The 21,964-nt window shown below is 41.1% G+C and overlaps 1 protein-coding gene across 2 annotated transcripts in view; it reads left to right on the top strand.

The window, feature by feature from the left end:
• Positions 1–4,649: 4,649 nt before the first annotated feature.
• trim67 (tripartite motif containing 67) overlaps positions 4,650–21,964 on the top strand; it is a 47,147-nt gene continuing 29,832 nt past the window's right edge. For both annotated transcript variants that reach the window (XM_023430018.2, XM_087180345.1), the window contains exon 1: positions 4,650–5,539. In XM_023430018.2, coding sequence (XP_023285786.1) covers positions 4,679–5,539 — 861 coding nt within the window. In that variant the 5' untranslated portion in view covers positions 4,650–4,678. The remainder of the gene's footprint in view (positions 5,540–21,964) is intronic.

Below are 21,964 nucleotides of genomic sequence, written 5' to 3'. Positions count from 1 at the left end.
AGTTTTTTGTGTTTCCTGAAAAACCTGAAAAAATGACTTAGGCCATTATTTTAAGAGGGTGTCGATATGATGATTGATATAGATTCTGCAGATGTTAAGGAAACCTTCATAATCTTTTTTTATATGAAAAGTAAGTAATAATAACATTAGCAGAGGCTGAGTTTTACATTAATTGTGGTGTTCACTGAATTATAAATACCTTTCATCAGGTCCAGTGTTAAAGTGTATTTCCTGGTTATATTTATTTCCCCCTTAATGAACTGTATTAGGAAAAATCTATGGACTCAACAGCCTGCTTTACTAGAAAATGGCAAGATCTAATCCTGACTTCAGTCATGTGACCCAGCATGCCTTGCAGTTGTTCCTGTGGTAAAAAAATCAGTTGGATTGTGTCGTGGAAACGCTGAAACAACTGCTCCTCTCCTCTCTTTGTGTAAAACATTGCCCAGCAGTGACAGGCCTGAAGATGCAGATATTTTTAGACCCCGTTCATGATTCAACACATGACTGTTCTCTCTGCTTCACGGCTCATCTCATTATAATCTCTGATGTGATCGAGGGCTCGAGGGAAGCCTTGGGCGAAGTTATCAGCTTTATCCTCAGAGAAGGAGCATCAGGCTGGGGGGGATTATTCGAGAGGAATTCACTCACTCAACACTCTGCAGGAACATACAGTAAATACAGTATTTCACGCCATGAATAGACGGCAGTTTTGGTTCTCACTCACCAAAGGTTATGGCTCAGCATCTTCATCTAAGGGGAGACTGAGACAGAGCCTGTTTAACCACAGAAAAAAAAACTTGATACATGTTGAGATAATTGTTACCAACCTCACCTTAGTTCACATCAGTACAGTTCCACAGTTGGGAGGAGGCTGATATCAGCTGTTAGAGGTAAATTCTCCTCAATACATGAAGTGATACATGTCTTCTTTGCACTCTGGTGAAATAAAAGCTTAAATGAATTCATCACTGACTACCAACCATATTTGAAACTATACCTTCTACTTTTCAGAAATAAATATTTTACCTTTATTCCACCTCATTTATTTCTTATTCAGTAAGTGAGTTTGCAGATTCATATTAATCATAAAAAATATAAGCAACAAATAAATTATCATGTATTATTTTTGGTTAAGATAAGATATAATAATACTTTACTCATACTCAGCAGTATATATAGCAATTAAAACTTAGCTCCACCTTCACCAGCTGCAACATTAAAGTGATGCATTAATGCATCAATAATTATAATCCAGTAAAACAAGATTCAGGAAAATGGACCCTTCTGCATATTTTACCATTGGTACTTTAAATATTGATGGTAATCTTGATGTTAATACTTTTGTACCTTAAGTAAAAAAATATAAATGTAGGTTATAGCATTAAGTAAAAGATCTGAGTATGTCTTCCACCTCCTGTTTTTCACTCATTAACTCTATGTGTGGTATTTGAGAATTATTCATTTATATGATCATAAATGACTTTTTTCTTTCTAACATCAAAAACTAACTAACTTTAAAGCTGCACTAATAAATATCTTTTAACAATGGGTCAAATAAATACATGTAATGTGAAATGGATCACTGATCGCGACGAACCTATAGAGAATTATTCCTTGACCCTGCAGCTCCCCTTAGCTCTATACAACTAGTGCTTTACTGTCACAGCCCCTCTGTGACTGCTAGATGTCCCCAGTGTTTCCTGTGTGTGTTTTCCCTGTCTGTCTTTCCCTGTGTCTCCTCCTCCCTGTGTGAGTGTGTGTGTGTGTGTGTGTGTTTCTCAACATGGGCATGGCGCAGCATTGACTACTTGGCACACCTGTGACTCATCACTTGTCAAGCCCTGTATAAGAACCCCCGGCTCTTCACTCACTCGTCGCCAGATTGTTCTGCTCTCAGGCCACCTTTTACTCTAGGGAAAGAAACCTTCTGCTGAAGATCCGCTGCCATTACCTGCCACTAAACTCACCTGCCGTCTCCACACCAAATACTCACCCGCATGCACTGGCTTTCCACCCCCCGGACACCACCAGTCTCCACCTGGATCCCTTTCCTCCCTGTACTCTCCACTAAAATTGTCCCATTGCATTTTCTGACTTTGGATTACGCCAATAAAGAACTTTTATTACATCCATCCTGTCATGTCTTTGTCTGAATCTGGGGTCCAAACAGAATTTAATACCAAATCGTAACACTTTAGTGTCTTTGAGCTCACTGTTTTGGCTTCAAGGTGCGTGAACATGAATGAATGCTAATCTTGCTCTGGTCACTGCAATAATTTTTTAAGGTGATAATGTGTAAATACTGTGTTTACAGCTTGTCCTGCTGAACTTAAGTGACCAAAAGAAAAAACATCAATCAACACTACTTTAAAGCCACTATAGGTAAGATTTGAAAATTTCTTAAAGTGGCGCCATCTGATGGCAGTATCAATAATGCCATTTTCCAGTGGGACTCTCTCTTTTTTTTTTTTTTTTTTTTAACAAAACTCAACAGCTAGTGCTGGAATTTGAAAAGCATCATAATCATAGTAAATTCTACCTGTGATAACTTCAGCAATTTACAGATGAATTTTTTATACATTGAAATCTATGTGTCCAGCAACTTTTACTCACCGCTGATAATGTTGATCCTGCTGTGTGCTTGCTCTCTCCTTTGGATGGCTTACTACACTCCTGACATGAACATGAAAGAGAGAACAGAACATGTAGACTGATTTTCAGCACAATGTACATAAAAAACCCCCAAAATAACTGATTTTAAAAGGTTTTTATTTCAGAAGCATCACTTTCAAAAACCATTTAGGCTTCTGTATCACTGTCAAAGTGACAATTTAACCTGAGCTTCCATCTCTGCCTATCATACTGTTCTGTCTTACAGTGATTTCCAGTCGTTACTAAATGTTTTATAAGTACATGTCCTCACAAAGACTGAAACAAGAGGAACCTCAGTTCTCACTTAAACTGCTTAGATTACAGTTAAAGGTTAAGTTAGGCAATGAAAGTAATTGGAAGAGGAACAACTGTACGTTTTTCCCGTGTTTGTGCAAAGCAAGATTGTGTAGTTACTTGTGTTGAAGTGGGTGCGCAGATAATCACTGTCATTTCACCACAGAGCTAAATTCCTGGTAATGGGATGCTAACAGGACTAATAAATGGAGAGCTGTCCCAGTGGGTGGCATTAATGCTACACCCTGAGGGGCTTCAGTCATGGCTGCCGTCTGGTCAATTAAATGTTTAGCTAACACAGAGGGCTAATGTCAAACATCTCAAAGGTTAGTGGATCGAAACTGACTTCAGAGGGTCTCTCATATGTTTTATGCATATGTTGTCTCTGCTGCGATCCCTGTAATCTGAAACATATTTTCAGTCTCACAAAGTTTCATGTTTTAACTTTATTTATTCCTTCTTTGGTGTGTTGCCACGGTGATTGTGTCTCAAACTGACAGACAGAACAAATACAGATTATCATGATGATCACCATTACTGTTGATGTGTTGACAATCACCTTTCTGTTTCCTTGACCAACATAAGAGGGATAAGGCTTGGGCTAGGGCTAACGTTTATATGATGGAAAAGTACATTTACTAAAGTACTTTAGCTAAGTATCTACACCTAGATTTCAGTTACTTTAAGTTTCTGCATGCTACAGTTAAGAGGTAAATATTGCACTTTTTACTCCATTACATTTACCTGACAGCTAGATTTTTGTGAGAAAGTGAAAAAAATGATAATTCTACAGATTAAATCACCCAATCATAAATAATTAGCTCAACATTAAATATTCATTACATGTTAAAAAATGATAAGCTAATTATATAAAAATATGTTCTGTATAATGAGTAATTTACTCATTACATTACTTTTGATACAGTAAGTAGCCTTTATACATATCTAATTGATAATAAGTACTTTTACGGAATACATAACAGTTACATGGAAACATGGGAAAGGACCTGAGTACTTCTTCCATCACTGAACGCTTTTTGTGTCACTTTGATGTGATTGATAGCCTTTATGATGTAAAGGAAATTTAAATTATTCTTGATTTTTTTTTTAACTTTGCACTTAATTATCTTTATCCACTATTTTCATTCTTTATAGCCTGTGCTTTGCGACACAATTAATTTTTATAAACAGGGCTACCATTGAGGACACTAAGGATATTTTATTCATTAATTATTTATATATTGTGTAATTTGGGGTTTTAGAATCGTCGGGGTGGTTTAGGCTATATTGTCAAAAAGGTTTTAGATGTCAGTGTTGTTGGCATTTTATACGCTGATACTAGTATGTTTAGACCCAGAAAGTCTAAATACAACTACTTTTATATCAACAAAATGATAAATAAATAAAGGCTTAAGGCTAAATAAAACGTATTGTGTACAGGTTTTAAAACATTACACAAAGTAATTACAAGTAACAGTGAAGTGAAGTCCTAATTAAAAAAACAAAAGAAGAAGAAGAGACCCTGTTACAAGTCATGACAGCCTGGGATATCTGTGGTGTCTCACAGCCTGTAAATTAACCCGATCACTCAACTCAACCACAAACCCCACAGGCCCCGCCCCTCGCCGCGGCTGCGCAGAGCGGCGCAGGGAGCTGTCCGTGTCAGTGGGTGCTGGAGTGTTTTCACTGAAGCAGCTTCCCCCTCCGGTCCACCGACAACACGGGAGCGATGGAGGAAGAGTTAAAATGCCCCGTTTGCGGTTCTCTCTTCAAGGACCCCATCCTGCTGCCGTGCTCCCACAATGTGTGCCTGGCCTGTGCTCGGAACATCACCGTGCAGACCCCGGAGGGAGAGACCCCGGTGCAGAGCCGAGCGTCGGGCAGCTCTGACTACGACTACCTGGACATGGACAAGATGAGTCTGTACAGCGAGACGGACAGCGGATACGGCTCCTACACGCCGTGCCAGCTCAAGTCTCCAAACGGGGTGCGTGTGTTTCCGCCGGCCATCCATCACCGACACTGCTCCCTCACCTGCCCGCTCTGCCACCGGAGCGTCTCCCTGGACGAGCGGGGACTCCGGGGTTTCCCTCGGAACCGGCTGCTGGAGGCCATCGTGGCGCGGTACCAACAGAACCGCGCCGCCTCCGCTTCCTCCTCTTCCTCCTCTTCCTCCTCTACAGCGGTGAAGTGCCAGCTGTGCGACCGCAACCCAGTGGACGCGGCGGTGATGTGCGAGCAGTGCGACGTCTTCTACTGTAACGCCTGCCAGCAGCGGTGCCACCCGTCCCGCGGTCCGCTCGCCAAACACCGCCTGGTGCCGCCGCCGAACCAAGCGGCAGGAGGAGGTGCGGCAGGCGGAGGAGGGAGCGGTGGCGGTGGCAGCGGTGGCGGAGCTGGGGCAGGCAGCGGCGGTCAGCAGCCGCCCGCTACCGCGCGGAAACCGGCGACCTGCGTGGACCATGAAGCGGAAAACTTCAACATGTACTGCTGCAGCTGCAAGGCTCCGGTGTGTATGAAGTGTCTGGAGGAGGGGAAACACGCCAAGCACGACGTCAAACCGCTGGCGGTGATGTGGAAACAACACAAGGTGAGTCTAATAGACTCTCTGCATTAATAACATCAATTAGATAACTGTTGAATCCTAATGAGCTTGAATAGCTTGCTCTCTCTCTCTCTCTCTCTCTCTCTCTCACACACGTAACACACACGTAACCCACATGTAACACAGACCTAACACACACAAACACATACACATACACGCACACACACATACACACACGCACACACACAAACACACAAACACACACACACACACACACACACACACACACACACACACCCTTGTCTTAGTACACTGGGGGACCCCTTGCGCCCTTACCCTGACCTTAAAACCAATCTCTAATCATCCTCAAACAGCCATTTAAACTTGTGGGCTTCAGCATTTTGGTCCTCAAGTATAGTGGGATCCGGGTTTTCAGACACCATGAATATAGTTATACAAGCTCACACACATACACACACTAGCAGAGACTCACAACCCCCACCGTCCCACCCCCAAAAGGCTCAAAGCCGTTTAAGCATTTGTGTGTGTTTTGTAAGCGGAAATTCTCACCCACACATCCAAACACAGAGGCTACCACACTGCCTGATGTGCCCTCAGTGGATTTGAATAGCTTGAATCAATCATGATCCCCATTTTAAACCGTTTCCAGGCCTATTAGTTCTCAGCTATCCCCCTACATGTCCTCAAACCAAATCCTTCAACCTCTCCATGGTTTCTGTTGTCACGTGCGAGCCGGTGATTGCACATGCTGTCACTGCCAGGGCTGTTTATAGTGAATTTAAAGTGAGAGGATGCAGAGGTGTGAAGTCAAAATGTTACACAGTCACAGAAAAGGGGAGAACACCATTTCTGTCCTATGCTGAGTTTACTGTATGTGGAATGAATGGTAAATTAGAGAACTCTGTGATTAATGAGAATTCACACATAATGAGATAATTAGTGTAGGCACAAAACCCTCCTGCGTGTGTGTCTGTGTGTGTCTGTGTGTGTCTGTGTGTGTCTGTGTTTGTGCGGATGCAATATGAGTCATCACTTGAGTGGGTCAGCGCCGTCTGGCTATTTCCAATATTACTGGCCAACATCTGTACACCGTGTGTGTGTGTGTGTGTGTGTGTGTGTGTGTGTGTGTGTGTGTGTGTGTGTGTGTGTGTGTGTGAGTGTGTGAAGAGTGTATAGGAAGACGAGGTCAGTGTTGTTCCTCAGGCAGGATCAGGACAGGAATAAGAATGATATCTTAAGTTTGTTTAATCTCCAAATGTTAACACGATTAAAACTGAGCTTTATGTTTAATACTGAAAAGCCCTTGTTTAAAGGATTATATATATGTGAACATTAATAGTGGTGGAAAGCAGATACGTATGTTTACTAAAGTACTCTTTTCAGTACATTTTGCTGTTAATACTTATCTACTTTTACTTTGCTTTTCCTTGTAATGGAACATTTTATAATCGACATGTTCATACATCTCCCTCCACTGCATACTGAACAACACTTCCACCCTGACTTATACATTCTGTATCTCGCTTGTATCGATGCCAAACATTTATTTTATGCACAGTTTGAGAGCTGGTATCGTCTCGTCTCGTCTAGTTGCTGAGGGTTTGTAGATTAAAAATATTCTGGAGGAAAACAGATTACCTGAGCATGCACTGTGAATACTGCAGTGATTTAGGAGAGTTCATTTTCTTATGAAATGGCTTCACAAAACCTTCAAATATTCAGGTAATGAAAAATGGAAATGGTTCTTTTAATCTTAGTGTATCTAAGTTTCCCAACTTTGCCTCACCGGCCTTGAAAAGAAGGCAAGATGGACCATTTCAATTGCAATTATTCATATTTCTCCAGTATAATAATTATACAGTGCATGCTGTGTCAGTGATTTATGAATTTAGGCTGACATGAAGGTCTGGAAATCTGACTATGAATAGCATTTAAATTGGTTCCCTTTATTTTTTGGGGCTCATTGTAGCATTGTTTGAAAATCAATGTGCAGCTCTCTGGATCTGTCTTATCTTAATTTGGTGCATAGTTGTATTCATGACACAAAAATAACAATAATAACAATCATAATAATAATGATAATCCATTCCACAGTCTACTGGAACCAAATTTGGCTAAAGCCTGGTATTTTGCCATCCAAATTCATGCCTCCCTGACGCTCCCCCTGCCTGCCAAAAAATCACCCGCCTATTTCATTAAAGGATGATTAAAGTGATTTATGATTTAATTCATTTTTTTTAATGACTCTTTCATTAATTTAAAAAATGAGTCCGCTCCAGGGTTGGGGTCAATCCAGGTTCACTCCTCTCAGGTTCCAGTGTAACCTGCTTTGCTGTTAAAATTTAAAAGATCAAGCTTTCTTAACATTTCTTGAGGATTTTGCTTGTTTTTTTTTCTTCTTTTCCATTTTTCTTCTGTAGAAACCCCAGATTTGATTGCACAGGGTTGATATGTATAAAAATGTACCTAATGCAGTACCTTTATTAACATATTAATTATAAGAATTTGGTATAATTACAATAAAAAACGGCTGGAGGGGCAGGAAGCAGAAGGGTTTAAAGGAAAATGAATACTAGTAGCGTTTAAGAGGCTGTAGGTCCGGTGTCTGTTTTTGCATCAGCCACGTCTTTAATCAAACGGCTTCCTGTGTTTAATAAAGCATTTCATAAGGCCATCATCAGGATCATCCTCACACCCAGACTTCATAAGTGTAAATTAAAAGCCATTTTTGTCTGTCTCCTGCTAAGTGGGTCATTGGGACTAATCTCTGTGTCTGTCTCTCTTGGTTTTTGTGTGATTGGAAGCCTCCAGTCATCCCATTCATCATTTATCCTTCACACATCCATCTCAGCATCTCTGTCTTCCCCAGCCTTTGGTCATCATTCACCTTTTTCTTCTATACCTCTGTATCGCTGCCTCTTATTTACACTCTCTCCTCCCCCTCATCTACCCCCCTTCTTCCTCCTGCCCTTCCTCCATCTTTTCCTCTGTCACTCCCCCCTTGTCCCATAAATGGACCGTGAAAATCCCATCAGAGTACAGGAGTGAGAGGGCGTTGATAAGTAACGAGCAGTGTATGAATAAGAGATGGCCGCCACTTAGTTAATATGGTGTCCTTCTTGTTGAGGGAGATGAATGACTGGGCCTGTGCTCGAACAGGCAACAAACATCACACGCCGACTTTATTGCAGAGCTGAGATGGATGTTGAGTTTTTGAAGTGTCACTCAGTGAGGTCATTACTGCAGTTTTTCTTTTTAGTTTTTCTTGTCTGTTCTGTTTTAGTGGATGTAGCTTCATCCTGCGACCTCCTTTTCCTTCTCCTAAAACAAGATGCGTCTTCTTCTGGGCATCACAGTGATTTTTCTCAGATTTCAGCAGAAAATTAATCAGCAACTACTTTGATAACTGAATAAGTATTTGAGTCATTTTTAAGAGAAAGGCAGACATTTGCTAGTTCCAGCTTCTTAACGTGAGGATTTGATGCTTTTCTTTGTAAACGTAATACCTTTGGATTTCAGACTGGATCTGAAGTGGTCAACTTTTGGGCTGTGGACAATGATAACGTGCTTTTTTCACAATTTTCTGACATTTTATAGACACAATAATTTATGGATTACTCAAGAGAATAAACCTGCACATTAATCCGAAAATGAAATGGTTAGTTGCAGCCGTAGACTGACTGATTGACTGATTCAAATGTTCCACACAACATCAAAAGAAACGATTTACATAACATCAGTGTCCTGCTACTGAGGATTTGGTGTTCCCTGTCTTTGCTAAATCTTTCCAATACAGAAACCTCATCAAAAAGACAATTCAGCATGTCACCTTCAGACAACCAAAACTAATCATTTACTAATCCTTCTTTTTTGGATCAGTTTTTCTGATTGGAAGATGGAAGGTGTGAGTTTGATCATTATGAGGCTCAGTTCATTTCGAAGAAAAAAATCCAAAGTGAAGACTGAGAAGCGTTCAGAGAGAAGCGGACTTGGTGGCGTGTAGATGTGTATAAGAGACAGTCTCCTGACCTTCACAGATACAGAAACCGTGTTAACACGTTGTTGATAATTTAATGCAACAAGAGTTATAACAATGTGCTAATTGCTACATGCTTGGGCCTGTGTTGGCCCTGCACTGTGCTCCCACAATGCCACTGCCCATGAAGGCTTGTCCACAGATTATAAGTATGCAGGCTCACACACTCACACACACACTCTCACACACACACCGACATACATTCGGAAGTCATAAATATGCATGCAAGTGAAGCGGATGAACTTTCACTGAGGGGAGGCAGAGGAAGACACACTGATCCAGTTTCCTTTAATCAGTCAAGCAGAAAACACACTGTCTACTTAAAGCACACGCACATAAACACAAACGTGTGTCCACACATGCATGAGAGTGTGAGTGTGTGTATGTGTGTGTGTGTGTGTGTGTGACCCAGCTCCATCCAGTAAAGAGTTAGCTGTGGCACTGCTCTGAGTTAAATATTAAAAAGCACAAATGCAGAGTGGTTGGTTCTGCTGCTGTGTGTGTTTCAGTGTTTGCAGTGTCATGTTAAGATGATTTTAGCTTTTAAATTATGACCTTTTTCGTACCATTACCATGTGAGAAAACAATATTTGAATTGAATTGTATCAGGCAAAATCTGGATCAAATATACAGCTAAAACAATAGTATTATTCCCTGTTGTTAAAGGAAATGCAAAGCAGTCATTTAGAATTTGTTTTATTTATACCTTCAGGAAAAAATAGGTTGTTGGGTCTGGATGTCTTTATAGATCTCTGTAAGTGTTTGTTGTCAATGTATGAGGAGTACTGGTGATTACTATGTTAATACAGAGCCTGTAGTTTATATGGTCAAACAATTACTTTCTTGGCAAACCCCTCAAAGTCCTGTGAGCTCCGAGATTTGGGCATGTGACTACCAAAACATAAATAAGTAAACGGTTTACTATTTTCAGTTATCCTGCAAGCTACAGCGGGACAAGATATTTAGTTCAGCCCAGGTATGTGTCAGGGAAACTCTGTAATTTTCAGGAAACATGGTTGTAAATTGGCGCATTTACATTTTAGCTTTAGATCATTTTGCATCCTTATTATCTGACTTGAACGCAGCGTTGGGTACAGATGTTTATATGTGCGTACCCGTTTCGTTCCAAAACACTTTTAACTTGGCTGCTTAAACAAAGTGTGACTTAACATGTCTTCCTCTCCTGTAAGTGTATTTTCTTGGTGTAGGCTTGTGTCTTTCTGTTCGTTAGCGGATAAATAAATCACTTTCCCAACATCTTCTCCAGTACTCCCAGGTGGCTTTTTAAAATGTCTGTGTGGTACGTCTAAAATTGGTCCATTACTGAGTGAGGAATGATGTGGGATCCTCATACGGCACCAAAATTGTAATTTGTCTCTTGGTATTCTGAGCTGTGCTGAACAGGAGGCTGCTTAGAAAGTCTGTCATGTCTCCCCTTACACTTCCTTCTGTCACCTGATTTATTTATCTCCTTGTTGTTCTGCCGGGATTTTCTCTCAAGTTTCTAAACCTTTGCAGTCAACTGTTGTTGTTGTCGTCTGCTGTTTTTAGATGGTGAAACAAAGCTGCTGTTGCTGTCGTAGTCGGTTCTGTTATTTTCAAAATATGACATTCAGCTTCGCAAATGTTCATCTGCACGTTTGAACTGTTTCTGCACCTCAGTCACCCGCTTACGTTTCTGATTCACAACGTGACATAAAGGTCTTTTGGGTGCAGTTATTCATCCTTCATATTTGGAGTCACTGTTTGAGGATTGTTGCAACGGTTTTTGCTGAAACATCAAGGTAAACTTTTTCTGCTGATTGGATTGAAATTCTGGATTTTGAGTTTTGAATTCAGGAAAACACAGAGTTTGTTCTGGACACGTTGTCAAATTCCATTTTTCATGTAAATACCATGTTTACCATGTTGGTGAAACATGCTTAATTTTTAGTTATATAGCTTAATGCCATATAATAGTAGGAGACCCAGAACAGGCTGGTGAGATTATATATCTCATCTGGCCTGGGATCGCCTCACGATCCTCCAGGAGGAACTGGAGGAGAGTTTGGGTTATACCTTGCTTGACCTGCTGCCACCATGACCCAACCCTGGATAACCGTCAGAAAACGGATGGATGGATGGGTTGATGCCTAGTTTTAAACTGACCTTGAGCTTTAGGAGTTTAAAGGTGGTAAGTCACCAATGACCTCACAGCACTGCCGTCATCTAAACCACTATTTGAAATGTTCACTTGCCACCAGTTAACACCTTCGCATCTCAGTGTCAACACCAAATAGTGATTTTTTTTCCTTCTTTTGACTCACAGAAAGATGAAAGTGTTGAATATTTCACGAGAAATGAGGAGAAAGTCAGAAATAAAATAACATAATTTTGTGTAAGATAAATAATAAGTATGTTTTTCTCTTTTATCACTTTGATCACAATTCATTCACATCCTGGGGGAGGGGATCTAAACCACTGCCCATATATTACTGATTGCCTCCAGCTGCTGGGTTTATTTAATCATTGGGATGATTTCCAGACTTAACTCACAAGATGTTTTTTTGGCATCTACCAGGATAGTATATCATTATTGCAGAATATACTGTGATTTCACACCGGTTCATGCACCATTACTTACGCGTGCAGTAAGATGATGAATAAACCATGCTAGTAAGATTTGTCGGCAAGTTCAGAGAAATGTCGGCTGAACACAGATGTGCGCTGGCTCTTACCTGCGGAGATGGAGGAATACAAGCGTCTCCCCTCAAAATCACACGTATACAGTTAAACTGCTTGTTTTATCCGATCGTTCAGTACAATATCCATTGGACCACAGCTTATTTTACAGTTATGTTTAGACTCTCACAGCATTTGGTTAAGGTTAGAGAAAAGATGATGGTCCCTACAAGGTGCTTTTGTTGCCCAAACTTAACCACAAACATAACTGTGGATGCAAACCTCAGTCTCTGGTGAGACGGTTGTGCGCTTTTTACGCCCACTATCCAGAACACCCACCTCCTGGCGACTCCGCAGCCATTCGTAACTATAACACTTCATTCATTCAAAAAATATTTTGCTTCTGAGCATAATCCAGCCAGCAATTATGTTCCCTACAAAAGAGCAGACACGGAATTTCTAGGAAATTTGGTTGCGGAACAAATAACATGTAGGTGGCAAATCTGCACTAAAGATCTTAATCAACCTAAAATTTTAATGAAGCATTACTAAGTGTGTGGTAGTGAGGAAGTGGAGGAAACCAGATGGTTAGTGGGTGTATGGCTGACATCAAGACTGAAGATGATTCATTCTGCTATAGTAACACTAGTCACGACTGCCATGAAGAAGTCTGGTTCGTACCAACTATTGTTTATCTTGGGAAACACACGCAGTACATCACTACTCATCCAGAGGCCCTGTAGTTTATCTTCCTTTGTGTTTAGTTGTTGTTATTTGCTTTGTGACGGCAGACATCACATTCACCGACTCGATTCTGTCGTCAAATATGAGGAAAGAAAATGAATAATTAGGACAAAGATCACATAATCCGTTCCCTTTCCGCAGTGGCATTTACGTGTGTCATATTTTTGGATTATCTCTAAATATGAATCATTTACACTCACTGGCAGCATCAGCTTTGTCATAGTAGTCGGTTCATCTCGCGTTAGATCATTTCATATTGACAGTAAACACTTTGTCTTCCTTGTCTCATCCACCGGGACTCTGACAAAACATTTTGACAAGCGCGTTGCTATCGGAGCAGCCTGCCGCGTGTTTGTTGTGATCTCTAATGCGGTTTATTTCTGTTCATAAAGCTTTCATGCTGATTGCAAACACATACAGTCATACTGCACTGATGTATTGACTGTTTGCCAGAGCTTTAATACATCTCGACTGAATGCATTTGAGTATAAGATCAGTCACATCATTTTAATACATCACTGTGGAAGATTTGAGCATTTTTGGGGTTAGCATTAAAGCTGCAACAACTAGTCAATTAAATGATGAGTTGATTGACAGGACATTGCATTTTAATGATGGCTTGCCACTTGGCAGCCATCTTTGCATCACCCCAAGGCAGTTATTTCTGGCTAGAAAGACCAGGTTGTCTAGAATCACCTGTCAAATCTGATAACTATCGCTTTAAAAGTTTGGTGACTTTGTCCCAAAATAAGGTTCAAATTTTTTTTCCCCCACTTGTTATACTTCTATGCATGCGCAACCTTTCGCTTGCAAAGCAGGATTGGTTTGATACATTTCCCATTCAGCTGTTATAAAGCAGATAATTGGTTTAATGGAAGGCGGTTCAGGCATTACAGCCTCTTCTATTTAGGATTCTTTCGTCTCCGCTTGTAGATAGTAGAATTACTGGGTAACTTCATGTCATGTCAGGACCATGGGACAGAAACACTGTGCTGATTAGTCAGTTAGTTAGTGTCGTCTATCTAATATCCAATACGTCCTTTGAACTTGAATTCAGCGCCTTAGGCGGTATTATGAGGAAGTGCTACAATTCCATCTAAAAATAAGGTGCTTTCATCTGTCAGGAACGCTGCTACTGAGATCATTTAGAGCAAGTGCAGAACTGTGCCGACCGGCTGGGCCTGACTAACTTCATTCCAGATGGCAGCACGCCGACCATGACAGGTCAACCTCACTCGCCTCTTACCTCAGGCCCTGAAACACACACACAAACACACACTTATTTGTAGCACAGTACTTATAAGGACACTCCACATGCCTGCTGTTACATGCCTCAACCCGGCACTTCAGAACCTTTAAAGAAGAACTGGGCCAATGAGGGGAACACATATTTACATTTTAACATGTAGTTTATTTTAAATTCAGGTTCCAACTGCCTTTATATATATTATAACTTCTTCAATTATAAATACACAAAACATTTAAGGAAACAATTGGCTATAGAGTTACATTTGGTGGAAAAGGCTCTCCTCTTTGACATACATTTATTCACTTAGAAACAAGGATTTTGCTGAGAGAAGGAAGGGTTGATCTGTGCTAGTAAAGACCTGTTCATGAGTGCCACACTTGAGGTGGAGGGAAAAACTTGCTGTCATGGAGAGGGGAAGGGTGGAACAATATAATTTAAATACCGGGACAATTTTTCAGAAACATTTTTAAGATAATATCTCCCAGAAGAAATTTGTTTTAGTGTTGCACTCATACCTCTGCAGTCACTGTGTGAAATCAGTTGTTAAAATGTCACACTTCCGTCCTGCATAATCCGCTGTCAGAAAGGTGCGAAGGTGGAGGGTTTCTGAAACTATCTGACCATCTGACAAGCACCTCTGATGAAGCATACTGGCGCCTTAATCTTGCTCTTTAAAAAAACGTACATTAACATGAAGTAAAAGCATGAATATGATTGAATATTACTAGGCAGCGGGTAGCTAAGCAGCTGCAGAATGAGCCAGTGATTGTGAAGCATGAACGACCAGGCTAATGCCACTCAGCTAAGCAAACAGTGCTCTGCCTGGGCTAATGCTATACTCCATCTATTAGTGAATGCATGTAGCCTTAAACGTGTTCTGACAAGAAGATGCGTAGAACAAAAAAAGACAATATCTCTGGTTCTGCTGTATTGATTTTGATCTTTTTTTTTTTATCTGTCCATTGTGGGTCTGACACCGTTATAGAAGTGTAATGCTAAAATGGTGGAGCGCTCTTTTAGGAAGATCTAGGACGAGGAACCAAACCTTAATTCTAACCTCAAGTTTCAACTCTAAGATAAAAGGTTAACCCTCTGCGGACCAGATGTTTGTCCCCACGTGAGAGACGAATCCCCTAAATGTGACTGTGTGTGCGGATTTCTGTCTTCAGTGTCATGAGTACACACACACATACACAGCACGAGTAACTCAAGGCTGTGCTGCTGGACTTGTGCACTGAATGTAGGTTAATGCACACTTTACTGCACTTTCTCTCCTCTGGCAGTAACACAGCAGACATCCTCTGCAGAAAGGACTGTGTGTGTAACTGTAGTTAACCCAATATAGTATAGTGTCTGAGATTATGTGTGTGTGTGTGTGTGTGTGTGTGTGTGAGAGAGAATATTTGTGATTTCTATTTTTGGTAACAAAGCGAGTGCCGATGCCAGAGTGTGGACATCCTATAGTGGAACAATGAGCATCGTTACCATGGTTACAAGCGGCTGCTCATTCATCAGGAAGCCCAGTAAATTAAACAGCAGATTGTGAGTCTTACATGTGTGTTGTGCCAGCAGCTATGCATTTGCTGGCTTCAGTAACATTTTCTGTTGTGTAACAATAAAGAAATCTTGACACACAAAAAAAAAAAAAAAGCACAGCATCTCATGATAATCCGTAGCAGATTCATCATCCCCAACAATTTAAATTTGCACTCACTTTATGACAATTACGCCCTGGGCGATATTACCTATCCTCTGCCTTCATTAATGTGGAAGATGCCCTGATCAATTATTGATTAGAGGGACTGTTCTTTGCTCTGCGGCACTTTTGCTGCCTCGCCGCTCTTTCCTCAGAAGCTATAACCCCCTGTGAGGAAAAGTCAGGGTGATAAAACGACGCTTCCTCTCATTCAGGCGGTTCTGGCTGTAACCACTGATCCCGACTATGGTTTATCTAGGACGACTGGGGAGGAATTTATTTCTCCGGGGATGATGTGGCAGTGTTTTGCTCTGGTTGGGTGGCAAACTGTGAAAGGTCTTATCATAACAAGTATACAGTGGAAGCATTTGAAGTAGCTTTTTCTTCCTCTGAGATCCCGCTACTGATTTTCTGATAAATTGGTAAAAACTTAACCTTTTACTTCAACCTACCGTGCCTAAATATTTAATGCTTCATAACGGACAGGCACACTCAATTCAAAAGTTTATGAATATGTAATACGTGCTGATTCATTAAGATGAAATAGGCTTTGCAAATCAATATCCGCACCAACAGGAGTGGAAATTAACTCTTCCCCTTTGGATCATACATGTTTGAGCACTGAACCTTATGGCATAAATATTGATGCTTTACATAGTGCTTCAAAAGCTTCAGACAGCAGTTTAGTATTGAGGCTTTCTGCTTTGTATGGAGTTTAACTTCTGCTCCACATATTGATTTTCTGGGTTAAGGTCAGCAACTCTCGCAAAGCACTATAATAAGGATTGTTTTTGTAGTCACGCTAACCACGCAAACCTGCTGTTACTCCCACACATGAGCCTTATCCCAGCCTCTTTTTTTTTTTTTTTTTCACCTCCGTCAAGCTTTGTTTTGGTCGGGCTAAATGTGGCATTGGCAGGTATTCATTTGAACTGCTGCAGGTGCGGGTACTATAACTACTGTAGCAGTTCACTGCTGTGTATTAGCCTTACGATCGCCGTGGAGCAGAGAAGCGGAGGATTGGGAGACCAGGCGATGGTGGGTGAGAGGATGAAGAGGAGGAAGGGGAAAGGAGATTGGTTTTGACCTCCACCAGATGTGAACCACTAATACTGTAACACAGCTAGCTGACTAGACTGAGGGAGGGAAGGAGGGACTAATTGTTCTGCTGTAGCACTGAGTATACTGTAATATTGTGTATAAAGCTACGTTTTAAAGTCATGTATGTATCTGTTTTAATTTTGAAAGCGTACAAAAGTCTGGTGAATTTGGTCTTATGTATACGTCTTTATGTGATAACTGTCTTGATGTCAGTGCAGTTCCACGATCCCATGAGGAAGGCAGCATGCATGAACGTTTTACACATCGATGTGTAAAAGGATTGACATCCAGCTCAGGACTGTGAGTGTGCACGATGACGCACAGAGTGGAGACTGTGGAGGCGGCTGCATCTCCTGTAATATATCAGGAACCGGCTCTTGGTTGTAGCCCAAACTCACCCTGCAGTCTGTCACCAATGCCGTTTGGCTCTTCATGTGGTTTCATTATGTGCTGTTTCATTTAAGGTGCTTTACTCTATATTTACGCCGGGTGATTCTGCACAGGGAAGTCAATTTTCTTTTGCGAGAAGTCGATTTGTTTTAGGCTGCTCTCTTCATCAAAAATTGTGAGTGCCAAGCTTCAGAGCTTTTTTAAAGAGAGGAGAGGAGACGAGGTGATTTGATTGGTCAGCACTTATTCCAACTACAGCTTACTCAATTGCGCACTGTTGATTCACAAAAGTAGAACCCTATTTACACAAATTTGGTTTTAAAATGTTAAAAAAAAAAATACGTGAACCAAGTGAAAAAAACCCTATTGAGAAAGAGAGCAAGAGGGGAGGGAGCATTTAGGGTGAAGGCAAAATGAACAGAGATGGAGGAGGACATAAAGGCTTATAAATGCAAATGAGAAGAAATAAAAGGGGAGGCGGGGAGGTAAAAGAGCGGGTTCAGCCCCTCCTCCTGCTCCTCTCCATGTCCCATGAGTATCATTTTGACAAGGTCAATGCTACCATCAACCATTCCCCGGGTTAGTGAATCACATACGAGCCGCCTGTTGTTCCTCTGTTGTCCACAGTAACCCCTCCTCCCCCTGTCCACGTCCCCTCTGTCATAACACTGTTTCTCTAGAGCACTGACTGAAGTTCCCACAAGTAACTAAACATTAACATTTGAAACATTTGTTTTTGGAACATGTGGTGGAAGGTTTTAGAATGTGAATATACTGCAGATATATATATATATATATATATATATATATATATATATATTTGGATATTTTTACTTATTTCACTTTCTATCTGTTCCGATGGTTGAAAACTGACTTGATTCTTCTTAACTTAACCTGAGTCAAACCACAACCACTCAACTCTTTGCTGTTACCAGCTGTTTCTGCACATCTGCAGTATTTATCCAACAACTTTAACCTGAGGTTTTTCCAACAGTGACCCACATATAGATGAGGTTTTGGGGCCTGTCAGTTCTGTAATAACAGCGGTGAATCAGTCTGACCACGTTTAGTGAAAATGATCTTCAAAAACATAATGGATGGTAAACTTTTACTCATGAGTGCTGCTGCGGCTGCATGACCTGTAGTAGTTTCTATGTGCTTCATTATAAACAAGTTTTCATTGAGCTCAACAGTCGTCAGACACCGAAGTTGGTGAATATGTAACTGTGGGGCTGTAGAAAACTGCGGGTCTCAATCACATTCTTTGGAAATGTGAATAAAGTTTCTGCCTAATGAAATCCTCACAACACTGCTGCTATGTTGTTGCTCTGATAAAGTGGTAAAGTCTGATGTTATGATGGGTGGAGTTAGCTATTTGCCCCAAATCACTACACCCCTGAGGTCAGGATGTGTCATAAAGATCATTTGAGATGCATTTAATGTATTAAAACATCTTCCTGAACAATTAACACAGGGGCGCAGGACTGCAACTTGAAAACTGCTAAAGGTGTGGTGACACCAGCAGCAGTCAGTCTGCTGATACTCACTGAATTCAGCTGAAATGCATGTGGGTGATCATTTCAACAGCTTGTTTAAGATAAGATAAGATAAGATAAGATAAGATAAGATAAGTGGGGAAGTTTGCAGTGTTGCAGCAGCCAATTGGAAAGGACAAAGAAAAGAAAAACTGTCAAATATTAAAACAAAAAGTCCATATTAAATACCTAAGAACAAACTCAATAGGAGATAATAATGTAATATGACTGTACATTATTTTCTTGTTTTGGTGTGATGTCCAGTAGACTCAGAGGTTAATCTTTGCCCTGCAGAATTTGCCAGTTGACAGAAACTGTGACGCATTGTGTCTGGAAATGGAAATCATCTCACTAAAGGTGCCGTTGCCTTGTTTTGTACAATATTACAATAACAGACTAAAATCCACAGCATCACTTTTAAAGACTGTTTGCAGTCTGTTCCTCGTCTTCTTCTCAGTATTTGATTCATTCCACATATCGCACCTCATCATCTTCATCATCATCATCATCATCATCATTACTAAACACCGAAACTACATTCATTATTAATATTTAGCATTAGCAATACATCCATATTGTGACTGTGAGTGTGTTGCACTGGAGCATATCTCCAGCGTTGGAAAGGCCTTTGATGTTCGGACGCAGACATCTTTCAGTCAGCGGCTGTTTTAGCACCTTGAGCACCTCCACCGTCTGAATCAATTTCCCCTGCCTCCTCCCGAGCATCCTGCTGTTTGTCGAGCTGCAACGTATCAGTGAACCGGCACAGCTGTGGCCCCATGAATGTCACTGGTCTCTCTGAATGTCACAGACTGAATAAATGGTCCTCCATTGCTCCTATAATAAGATAATGAGATAATAGCACTTGTCTCTGAGAGGAGTGCTGAGGGGTGCTGACAGTGGGGAAAAAGAAAAATTACACTCCCGTTTGGAGGAGTAATAAAGGATGAAGAAGGTCAAGGGGAGGAGAACAAAGGAAACAAAGGAGAGAAGAAATTGGATTTGTGAATGTAAAGTTGTGCTCTGCAGGTGTGTCGATCCCGTCGGAGATGAATTCTATTTCTCATCATTTCTTTCACTTTCAATTTCCTTTTGCCTCTACACGATTTTCTCATGTCTCTCTTTTGTTCCAGATCTCCTCGCTGGCTTGCTAACTACTGGTCCTTTCCCTGCAGGGCAGACTTGTCACATTTCAACACTGTTATACACACTTTTACTGCGGCCCACTGTAGGCTGACACATTGTGACTGTAGCCAAATTTAGACCTGGATTTTGTGCTTGCAGTGTGTTCAGGCTTGGTATGAATCTGGTATCTTAAAACCTCCTAATCTTAAAACCTCTAAATAATGATTGTTTTTACTGCTTGCACTGATCAGTAGCTCTCCAAATTCCATTGTATTTTTTTTTTGTACAAGGACAATAAAGGCTTTCTATTCTATTTTATTCTATTCTATTCTATTTTATTCTATTCTATTCTATTCTATTCTTACAAAAGGTTATTATATGTTATTCTTGTTTTGAAGCAAGTTATTGAGCACGGCTTTCTTTAAATGAAAGCAAATGTATGAAATTGATACTTAAACAGCAGAAAGACCAAAACAACATTTTATTAATTACACTAGCATGTCTAGGAGAAACCAGTGGAAAGATAATAGCTTATTGGTGGCTTATTGATACTGTGCCACAGGGTCTCACACCCTGTTCATTCAGTGTGAAGCAAATTTAATAAAGCCGCAACGTGCTGGAGTCGAGCTGCTATAAATCAACTTCATAGAGAAATTCTGTCACTGTAGCAGCAGGTGTAGAGTGTGAGGCAGAAGGCAGCAGCCAGATTCACTAGGCTGTTTGACATTTGCAGTTAAAAAATACGTGGATTACTGTACTGAGTATATGACAGGTGTGCACAGTGAGAAACCCAGTGAGTGAGTGAGTGAGTAAAGGTGGCTCGGTGTTTAGTGTAGTGCAGCCCTGCAGGTCAGAGGTCGCAGCGTAGCTACTCCGACAGAAACGCTAGTCGACATCTGAAACTCCCTCCTCCCACACCTGTCTAACGCCAGAATCAAGGAGACGTGTCAATCAAATTTTTGTAATTTTCCAAAACTGATAATCTGTCAATCACCCAGCTGGCATGACAGGGTCTGAGCTGACCCTCAGGCTTTCCTTTCATCCGCTACACAACTATTCCCCTCATTTTTAGTGTGTGCACAGGAGTGCAGAACAGTGAATGTCTTCTAGGAAAGACTGTTTGGAAAGTGTTTGCTTTTATTCCCATATGTCGAGGCTTAGGTGCTGGTGAAATAAGGCTTTTAGTATAGTCTTTATGCTCTCCTGTGGTGTGTGGCCTGATTCTGTTGTTTGTATTGTATTTATTGTTGTGTGTTCTGGGTCAGGTCTTGCTTGGAAAAGAGTTTTTAATGTCAGTGACCCTTCAGCTGGTGAAATAAAGGATAAAGAAAAAGGAACGAACCTGCAGTTTTGTCTGTGGATGCTACAGTCACTGCTGCTCCTAGAGCCTTATTGGTGGCAACCTGCTCTTTGTGTCTTTATGCCTTCCACACAATGCATGCTGGGACATGCTCCAGCTCCACACACTCTGAAAAAGCAACTAGTAGCCTAAGAAAATCAATGAATGAATAAAAAGTGGTCTGCTATGGTAGCAGGTGGGTGGATGTGGTTCAGAACTTTGACCTGATGAGCAGCGCTGCAGTTAAATAAATGAAGAACCACACACACAGTACAAATGAGAGAGGAGGGGATGTGCCAGGACAGCCCGTGTATGACACATCCGTCATCCTCTTGTTAGCAATTTGGCATGCAAACACACACACACACACACACACACACACACACTCACAAAGACAGCTTGCTGGGCCAGATGGCCTCTTGGTGAGGAGCAGTGAGAAGCTCCACAGAAGAGTTGGGTTGATTTGTGAACCATGACCTCCACACACATCCCTCCTCCTGACTCCGGACAGCACGTGCACAAAAGAGGGATGGACAGGGATAAGTTCACTGTGTGAGAGTGTGTGTGTGTGTG

The sequence above is a fragment of the Seriola lalandi genome, unplaced genomic scaffold (genome assembly GCF_002814215.2).
Source record: "Seriola lalandi dorsalis isolate HSWRI2012SDOR001 ecotype SW California unplaced genomic scaffold, Sedor1 jcf7180002054901, whole genome shotgun sequence".
In the NCBI taxonomy this organism is placed as follows: domain Eukaryota; kingdom Metazoa; phylum Chordata; class Actinopteri; order Carangiformes; family Carangidae; genus Seriola; species Seriola lalandi.
This window is presented reverse-complemented; position numbering and strand designations above follow the sequence as displayed.